Source organism: Poecilia formosa, unplaced genomic scaffold (genome assembly GCF_000485575.1).
Source record: "Poecilia formosa unplaced genomic scaffold, Poecilia_formosa-5.1.2 Scaffold122, whole genome shotgun sequence".
NCBI lineage: Eukaryota > Metazoa > Chordata > Actinopteri > Cyprinodontiformes > Poeciliidae > Poecilia > Poecilia formosa.
In genome coordinates this window covers 1265216-1274645 of record NW_006800061.1, presented here as the reverse complement: position 1 = coordinate 1274645, position 9430 = coordinate 1265216, and the positions used below count along the sequence as shown (strand labels likewise).

Below are 9430 nucleotides of genomic sequence, written 5' to 3'. Positions count from 1 at the left end.
CTTCCACGGTTTCTATTTTGAGTAATAAAAAAAAGGGAGATAAACTTTTGCACTTCACTTTTTCTCCTGCCCACGTTGCGAGTCTCATTCAAAAAAAAAAAAAATGTCACTAGATGGTTTCCCATTAGCATTAGTCCTCGCGACAAATAAAGTGTGGATTTCGACGGTGGAGCTAATGGCTGCAACGTTGTGTCACCCCTGAATAAGAGTGCGTCCGCAGCCAATGTGTCATCCCGATGAGTCACGCCGGCCTCAACGCCCACAAACAAACAAGTGCAAACTTCAGCTACTCTCGAGAATGATGTTGTTTTTTGCAGCAAAATACTAGTTTCACTCCTGCTGTAACAGGTTCCTCCATAATTAAATATTTGCTTTGAGATGAAAACCTGCAAAAGTGGCAACCTCCACAGTTCAAGACGTGGATTAATCTTCTTCACATTCAGTGGTGTTATGGGTTATCACAGATATGCATATAGAAACTTTATTTTTTTTAAAAAGAGGCTTCCAGAATCAGTTTGTTTATTTTTTATTTTTTTAGAGAAATTCAGTACAGTGTTAGAACACAACACAATTATTTTTCCTGCTAAAAATCTAAACTTATTGCCTTGGCTTGATTGGGGTTAGTTGTTTCTATCACGTCAGGGAATCATTTCTATCCTCTTCTCTTTTTTTTACCGTCCCAGAGAGAGATTTATATCCTTACACAAAGCCATATTGTGTACGATCTCAGCCTTATCCTACCCGGATAAGTTCCAGCCTTTCACATCAATCATTTTGTAATCTGACAAGCAGACAAAACGCATGTGCAGAATGAGCAGACGACTGCCATAAAACATAAACATATCTTGAGGAATTTGTCTTTGCGATGTGGGGAATGCGTTCCGATGCAAATCTAGCTCCAATCTACTGCGTGCTACTTTACGTGAGAGAAACCATGTTAAAAAAATAAATAAATAAATAAATAAATAACTAAAGAAGCAGAGCAGCATCCTGGAGGAAAAACAGGGAGAGATAAAAACCTTGTCACACATTTGCACGATCTATCTATGGAAACCAGGCGTCTGGTGAAGCGCAGAAGGACGAGGAGGCAGGCAGGCCGTTCTCCCTCTCAGCCCCGCCGCAGCTCGTGGATTTTCTGGGCCACGTTCTCCAGCTCCGACTCGATGGCTGCCAGACTCTCAATCTCAGGCTCCTGCAGGTATAATGAGGGAGGCGAGACAAACGCACAATGAAAGTGATGTAACCTTTGTGCAACTGCGGCTAAAAAGCACGTGGCAGCTGTTTTTTTTTTCTGAAGCCGTCACGTCACAAGCGGATCCTTTTGTAACTCTCTCAAGTGAAGCTACGTGTGTGGAGGAGGGGGGGGATCCTACTTTTTCCTTCATTTTCACGTACATTTTGGCCTTGACTTTAAAACCATGCAGTGAGCAGGAGACATTAAGCGACGCAACGGCTGTGCATCTAAAAATGTGCTCGCAGCTTTTTTTTTATGTGATTACACCATCGTGCTTAACAGGACACTTGCTTTTGTTCAGTAAGATCCAAGATTCTTGAATCATGATTGGTTCTTGTTATGAAAACACGAGTGGGTCGAAAAGCTGGCAGAAGAGTGAACTGCATGTTTTTTTTTTTTATGTTTTCTTTATTGGGTTGATCTTTGGATAAATAAAGCAGAAATGTGACGAGATGAGACTGCTGCAGAAATGACTTGAAATATAATGAACCGAGTTCAATGAGGGTCCAGAATAGTGGTAGTATAGAGGAAAAGGAGGGGATAAGAAAATCTGTATTCAAGTTAAAACTTTTCGTGAAGGGTAAAGCCTACCTCCGACCTCCTGGTGCCACTCCCTTCCTCCTCCATCACCTTCCTCTCCTCCGGCGATCTCCGCGCTATCATCTGCAGCTCCCTCTCCTCTGGAGTTCTTTCTGGATCTCTTTTCTTCTTCTGCTTCCCTTCCTCTGCTTCCTCCCTCGAATGGTGAGACACTTCCTGCCGGCTCCCCGACAGAGGCTCTTCCTCTCCTCCTGCTTTCTTCTTCTGCTGCCAGCTCCGGGCCCTCTGGGTTAAGTGACGCAGGCTTTCCCTGCTCCCTCTTTTTACCGCCGTCTGCTCCTCCGTCTCTTCCTTGCCGTCGTGTTTTCGCGAGAAGAGCGCTGACCTTTTGTCGCTCCTCTCCTCGCTTTCTGCCCCCGCCGTCTTTTGTTTTGGATCCTCTCTTTTATTGGACCGATCACCTGGAAATATGACACATCGAAATTAGGGGGCAGAAACGACAGGGAGGAGTCCACCCTGTCAGCAGGATCCCACTCTCTGTAATAAACCCCCACCCCTTGCCAGCTGGCAGCGTTGCCTCCAGAAGTGCAGTCTGTGCTTTATGCGGATTAACAGTGAGTGAGCCAATAAGATATTTATCATGATGGATTATTTTCTGCAATGCATTTCATAATTCTGGGAATGCAAGCTCAGTTTCTGACAATTACCATGATCTCTAAGATTGATTGATTTCCAGCCAGATTTACGGGCCCTGGCCTCATTTGAATTTTATCACATGAACAAACTTAATCAATTCTGTTTGTGTGCTGTCAGCTTGGCAGCTATATTGGCTCCACTCCCTCTGCAGAAACAGTGAAATTCATCATGTATATGGGAGCACTTCCATCAATCCTCCAGCAGAGTGTGATGGCAGCTGCCACAGTTTATAATCTCCCTTTGCATACAAGACGGAGCTCTCCATCGTTAGTCATTGGTGTATTTTTTATTTTTTTTTTGACAACATGTCCCCTTATGTCCCGAGTGAAAATAAATCTGACAACCTGAACTATCGAGCCCTGACAATGAGAATGCATCTCATCTGGGATCGCTCTGTGGAGCAGATCCGTTTCGAAGCAACAATCTGCTCGCCTCTCTCGTCGTCCTCTTCTGAATTCTCCTCCGAGCTCGTTCGGTCCTCGTCGCGTTCGGCCTCGTCTTCGTCCCTCTTCACATCCTCAGGTGACTCTTCCTCGGTCCCATCCCTCTGCTCTCCTGACCTCTTCTTCTGGGACAGGATGGATCGCTCGCCGGGTCCTCCCAGAGCTTCCAACATGGATCGATCTAACAACAGAGACTTTAATTCACTTAAAGGGATTGATGTTAAAAGCTTCTCCCTCCACTTCATCACAGCGATATTTCCACATGGTATCTGTCAAGCTCATATGTTCTGTTATCAGCACAATCCAACTATTTTTTTTTTTTTTTTTGCAATAACTCCTGTTTATATTGCCTGTTTTCCTCTTTGTGAATAACAGGGAGCATTGCGGCGCCTATAAAAAGCCCGGTGAAGTTCAGTGTGAGAACACGTTATGCCTGCCCTCATTCTGTCCACAGAAAACATCAGCACACTTTAAAATTCACCTCAGCACTTTTTCTCCGCCTGACTGAATTGGTAAGGCAGGAAAGAATGAAACACAACAATAAAACACAACTCTGGAATTTTTTGTCACATTTTCAATTAACTTTTTTATCTGCTTTACTTATAAAAAATGTAAAAAGCGTGCCTTGCATTTGTACTCAGGCCTTTTACTCCGAAGCCCCTGAATAAAATTGTTTGCAACCAAGCGGCTTCAGATGAAGCAAAACCTCTTTTGAGTGTGTTAAAATGGCCCAGTCAAAGTCCAGATCAACTGTAAATCAAGAGTTATAGGTTGATTTTCACAGATGCTCTCCATCCAATCTGACTGAATTTGACCTATTTTGCAAAGATAAATCAGAAAAATATTAATTCTTTTGATGTGCAAAGCTGATAAAGACTTGCAGTTGTAAATGAAACTGAAAACTAAATCATTTCAGTCCATTTCTAAATTAAAAAGGTGTATATTTATCATATAGCATTGTAGTCTTAAAAGGTGTGTTTTCATTATTTGTGAGCAAAAAAATCATCTTAATGAACAGAAATAAAGGTTTGCAAACATTGTCTGTGTGTAGTTTTACTGAGAGCACTGATTACCTGAAATAAATTCATCTTTCAAAAACATTCTAATTTATTGAGTTAAATCTGCAAAATACAAACTCTACTAATATAAAATATTAATTTAAAAAAATATACAGATGTCTGCGGTCCTACTCAAGGGATCTGAATACTTTTGACAGATGACATTTAAACATATTGATTCAATATTTGCTATATTTTGCACTTTCTCCGGAGTCGCTGATCAGACTCACCTGCACCATCAGCTGTAGTTTGAAGGACTTGTGTGGCTGGAGTTGGTTTCTCCTTGTATTTCTGCAGCCGACCTTTCTCGTGATCACCTAAAACAGTCAATCAATAAACAAATAATGTTACTTAAACGCTTTAAGCTTGTCCTCCTACTTCACCTGCATTCAGCACACACACACACACACACACACTGACTGTGACTAACGAGTGACTCACCTTGAGCAGCGATCTCCTGCAGCTCCTTCAGGAAGTTATGGTGCCGGAGGATGGTGAGGAGCTTCTCGTCTGCACAGACATGCAAACGGGTTTTTAAGAGTTAGGTGTTTCATTTAAAAAAAATAAATAAATAAAAAAACATAAGACGTGAAGCTGGGAGAAAGGCAGCAAAATCTGTTTGTTCTGTTTTGACTTTTGTTTGTTTTAGTAGACTCAGCGATTCGCTTTGGGGATTTCATCGAAGTTAATTGCCAGTGAATTTACTGCTTTCAAAGCAGAAACACAATGAATCACTTCGGCTCACAGCGACTCCCTCTGTGAATTACAGCAGCAGCGAGAAGTGGACTTTCTGCTGACCCACAAACAGCACTGCACTCCGTAGGCAGCAGCCACTCCTGCGCCGTGCTGTGGGCTCTCTTGTACAATTCTCTGATTTTTCTCTCCCTCCCTCCTCCTCCTCTCTTTTCTTTTCATCCATCTGGTGGTGTACTGTTTCCCTCGCTCACTGTGTCTGCTCTGAGCGCTCAGAGTGCCGATTGATTTTATTTTTTTTAAACAGCAAGGACAGCATGAAGGTAAAACAATGCCTATGTAACTGAATAGTCTTCAGCGAGTGGCCCTGACGTGCATACTGCTCTGCAGCAGGTCTTCATCCAGCCGTGACTGCATCAATCCATTAACCTCTCGGTGCGGCCGTTGTTCAGACTGATGCAACTGCAGGTTGTGAAGTCTGGCTCCTTTAGGAATGCTGTCAGCTCTGGTTTCTGTTTGAGCAGGCTCCTTCGTTTAAAAAATAAAGTCCAGATCTCACCACAAAGCAGATTTTGCAACCCGTGTTTGAAAAGGTATAGAAAACAAAAAAAAAAAGCTTTTGTAAATCTCCCAGTATAGTTCAATGAAGATTCAGGATAGGCCACTCTAGATGATTACCAAAAAAATAATAATAAAAATCATGTCATTGGCCAGCCAAAAAATGTACAGTCATGTTTTCTTACACTAATGCCTCCCCCTCACAGATGCCGCCCTAGGCGGTGAGCCATGTCCCCCTCATTTCAAACTCTGCCACTAACGACCACAGCTATAACCACAAAACGATAAAATAATTCATTTAGTTCAGTTTAAATATCAACTGCATCACACAGACACCAGAGCTACAAGATACTAGAATCTCATTAAAATTTAATTAACTGCTTTGGGCAAAGTTGCACTAACCAGACGAATGTAGCGTCAGTGTTTTCTTTAATTTGCTGGAGTTACAGGAATATGTTCTTAGATTTAATTTTAAAAAAATCTAAGAGAGTGTTTTAAAGAGCAAGAAAGCGAAAAGTGATTATTTTAATATAATCCTACTGAAGATTTACAACCTTCAAAAGAAAGCTGCGAGCAAAAATCACTGATTTATGGGCATAATCTCTCCAAAGTGAGCTAATAATCATTTATTTGGATGCTCTCTTAACATGAATCTATAAAAGCAAAAGATGCCAACTTGACTGCAGGACATACAGAGGGTAATATAAGACTAATTAGCAATAAAAAGTAAGACTGTATTTGTTTTTTTGTTTTTTATTGTCTGTGATAATTCGGGGTTTTGCAGATGTAATTTAGCATTGTGTCAATAAAATTCAGTTTTGACAAAAAAATAGTGATTACAAAACAATCTGTTTCCAAGGTGATAAAAATTTTTTTAAAGATGTAATAACCTTTCAAACATGTGCACATCGTTAAATTAGTACTTTTTTTTTAAAGCATTTTGCAATTCCTTTTAAGCATTCTTTATTTCACATCCATAATTTCCATCAAATCTGCTTTGCTTTGACATCTGTTTGTCCAAGCTGGATTTTCCCAACTTACAACTTTTCCTCATTTCTATCCTTTAGCTTCAGGCATAGTTTGCAGAAAAGCTACAAAGGATTAGAAGGACATTATTTTAAAGATATGTAAATTGCTTACGATTCCACATCATTGTTCATTTACCACGACTTAATAACAGCTAGCAATAGTTGGAGAACATGTGGAGCAACAGCGACATTAGAGAAATTCTCCATCAGCATTGAAAATATGCGACTGAACATGCTCAAGGGAGCAACCAGCAGGCTAAAAAATTAAAATGCAAAGGAATTTATAGTGAGTCCACAGATGTAATTTACTTTGGAAGCCAGTTGCAGCTGTAAGACCTCCATAAATGGAAATAGTCATGCAGACTTTGGTAAATGCTTTCATCAAATGGTAGGAACTAATATTTACTTCCTCGCGCATCCCAGAAAATTTAACAGCAGTCTCACTTCTCATATTGACTTACTGGTCTTGAGAGTGTTTAGACATTCCTGACTGACAGGAACTTGCTTCGGTCTTGACAGAACATCAGCCAGCGCCTCGACGATACATTTCATCACCTGCGGACAAGAAGAAGCAAAGCCCCCAAAATGTTTCTTGCTTTTTGTTCAGATTTTTTTATTCTGTGGAAAACTTTGCAGTCAGTAGCTCACCTGGCTGCAGAAGACAACTTGGACTGCTGTGCCCCTAGTGGTGACTAAGTGCATAGCAACTTTACTCAGCAAAAGCAGCAGCATAAACTGTACTTTTAGTATGCTAACAAATACTAGATGCCAACATAAATGCTGTTAGCTGCTCCACTGCAAAAAAATTACATCAAAAATAAAATAATAAACTGAAACAAGATCTTGATGTTTTTTTTTCTTGTTTAGGTTAAACTTATCACTTTAGTCAGAGAAAAATACTGTGAAAAGACAACATTACCTTCTGTCCTAACAAAGTAAAAATATGGCTGAAATGTCAAAAGGTGGAAAAGTCTTCTACATAAAGACATCCACTGATACCCAAATATGGTTGAAAAGTGTTTAAAGTTGACCAAACAGACTGTAACCAAATCAACATTTTCACTTGAATGTCTTTAAGTTCGATATTTGGGGTTTTAAAAAAATAAAATAATAAAAAGAAAGAAGCTCATTTTCTAGTCTAATTGAAAGCTAGATATCCATGGACACCACACAGTTAAGAGGGATGATGCTGTTAAATTTGAGATAAATAAAGGCGTACTAAGAATATTTAAACATTTAATTATTTAGCTGATGTGGATACAGTTTATTGAATTTACTCAACAATTCGAAGATCTGTTTGGATTTTGTTTTATCAAGTTCCTTTATTCTAACAACAGCGGACGTTATTAATGCGTTTGTCTATATTTGTCAAAATTACTTTCTAAAGCTCAATTCTGATTTGAAAGAAACTGCCATGCAAAATGTTACATTTTGAAATGTTTGTTTTATTTTTATGTATTTATTTATTTATTTTTGCACCTATGCATCAGAATGGCTGTGATCCTTCTTATAGCCACTTTCTCTTTTCACATGGGAGCCTTTTTTTATTATTATTATTTTTACTCATGCACATCCTGATGCATGAGAGTCCAGGATACCTAAATTATTCTGAGACTTTATCAATAAAAGCTCTACATTCCTTCATTTGACATTTTTTTCCCACATCTTTTCTTTCCATTCTTGGGTCACTATTTTACAAAAAAAAAAAAAGAAAAAAAAAACTTTTACCCTGGTAACTGGATTCCTGCCATCTTAAATCCTGGAGGTCAAGACTCTCTGCGGGCTTCCAGCTAGTATGTATTGATTTCACAAACCGAGCAAGTCCCCAAGCGGAGAAAGTGCTTTGAACTAAATTGCAAGGATTGAGTATATCTAATCACTGCACAACTTCAGTGTAATACGTAACATTATGATTTTACATGGTCATTCAAATTAAAGCAGCTCTAGTTTTTTTTTTTAAGGGTGATACAATAGAAGTTGGGCGTGTTATGTAAAGCCTTACTATCACAGGTACAATCAGAGCATCTCACCTCCACGTCCTCATTCTCCAGCTGACTTGAAGTCACTGGCAATGACAGAACTGCAAGAGAAGTAAGAACAGGTTTGTGTTTAAACCCCCTTTTGTCTCAGCTGTTTTGTCACAGCAGCTGTCAGTAAAAAACGACGATAGTAGCAGGACTAAATGTGCCAAAGATTCACTTCGTCGCCGATTAAGAGACGCGCCGCTTGTCGCTGTCCTTGGTGCTGAACCTCTGCAGCGACACGTCTTTTGGATTCATCGTCAGAACCCGCCTCACTTTCCGCAAGGTTACTTATGTATTTCTTACCGCGGTTGGACAAAATAGTGAGAAGAAGCAGTCCGCTCCCGATCATGTTGGAAACGAGGTGAAAGAAGCTCTCCAGGAATAAAGCAAAAACAGCGAAGCTTTTTCTTTTTCTTCTTGTTTTTTTTTTTATTATTATTATTATTATCAGAAGCTCGGCGATAAAACGGCGAATTACGGACGCATTCTGAACAACAACAAAAAAACTTAGTCGTCTTTCGGTATTTCTGGAGAGCTATTTTTTTCTCTCTCTCCTCCAGCGACCTGGCAGCCTCCCGTCCTCCTCCAGTCTCTCTGCTGACACTTCCCCGCAACAGCAGCGCTCTTATACGGCGAGGTGGAGGGAGGAAATGACATCATCCTGGGACAAGAGGCCATCATCGCTCATCGTGAGCTTACCTCGGTAGGTTTCAGGGCGTGAACAGGTGAGGGTGACAACCGGCTGCCATTCAGCATTTTTGTTTGATTTTCCACAGATTTTTTGGTAAAAGGTCTGGAATGAGAAGGTGCATTAGGTTGAACAAATATTTGCAAACACATAAACAGTGGTAAATCATGACGAGAAGTACAACAGGGCTTTCGAGTGACTGTTATTCATCTTCGTGTTGCTTTTAATTCTGTTTATTTGTGGAGGTGATGCGTGTGACCAGCTAAAGAGCAAAAATAGTTCATAGCCTTTGGACTTGTTTTATATCTTCTAATGATATAAACTTAAAGACATTTTATTAAGATTTTCTGCGACAAACACAAACTAGAACATAACTGTGACAATTTAATTTGAAAAACGTTATAAAATCTGAAACGTGTGGCGTGTTTGTAAAATCTGAAACGTGTGGCGTGTTTGTTTGAGTTTCAC

General features: G+C 40.0%; 1 protein-coding gene across 1 annotated transcript; it reads right to left on the bottom strand.

The window, feature by feature from the left end:
- Nucleotides 1-665: 665 nt before the first annotated feature.
- On the bottom strand, nt 666-8864 carry chga (chromogranin A). Its single transcript, XM_007561038.2, has 8 exons — nt 8578-8864; nt 8281-8330; nt 6712-6805; nt 4413-4481; nt 4202-4288; nt 2903-3094; nt 1826-2235; nt 666-1192 (listed from the first exon to the last, which is right to left on the bottom strand). Exons 1-8 carry the CDS (start codon nt 8621-8623, stop codon nt 1109-1111), a joined length of 1032 nt encoding a protein of 343 aa, XP_007561100.1. The 5' UTR covers nt 8624-8864; the 3' UTR covers nt 666-1108.
- Nucleotides 8865-9430: the final 566 nt, after the last annotated feature.

Excerpts from the sequence above, each read along its gene's own strand:
- chga (XM_007561038.2), bottom strand. The coding sequence starts at position 8,623 with ATGATCGGGAGCGGACTGCTTCTTCTCACTATTTTGTCCAACCGCG. Across the intron at positions 8,331-8,577 it reads CACTATTTTGTCCAACCGCG|TTCTGTCATTGCCAGTGACT; the intron begins GTAAGAAATACA and ends CTTCTCTTGCAG. Across the intron at positions 6,806-8,280 it reads TGGAGAATGAGGACGTGGAG|GTGATGAAATGTATCGTCGA; the intron begins GTGAGATGCTCT and ends TCTTGTCCGCAG.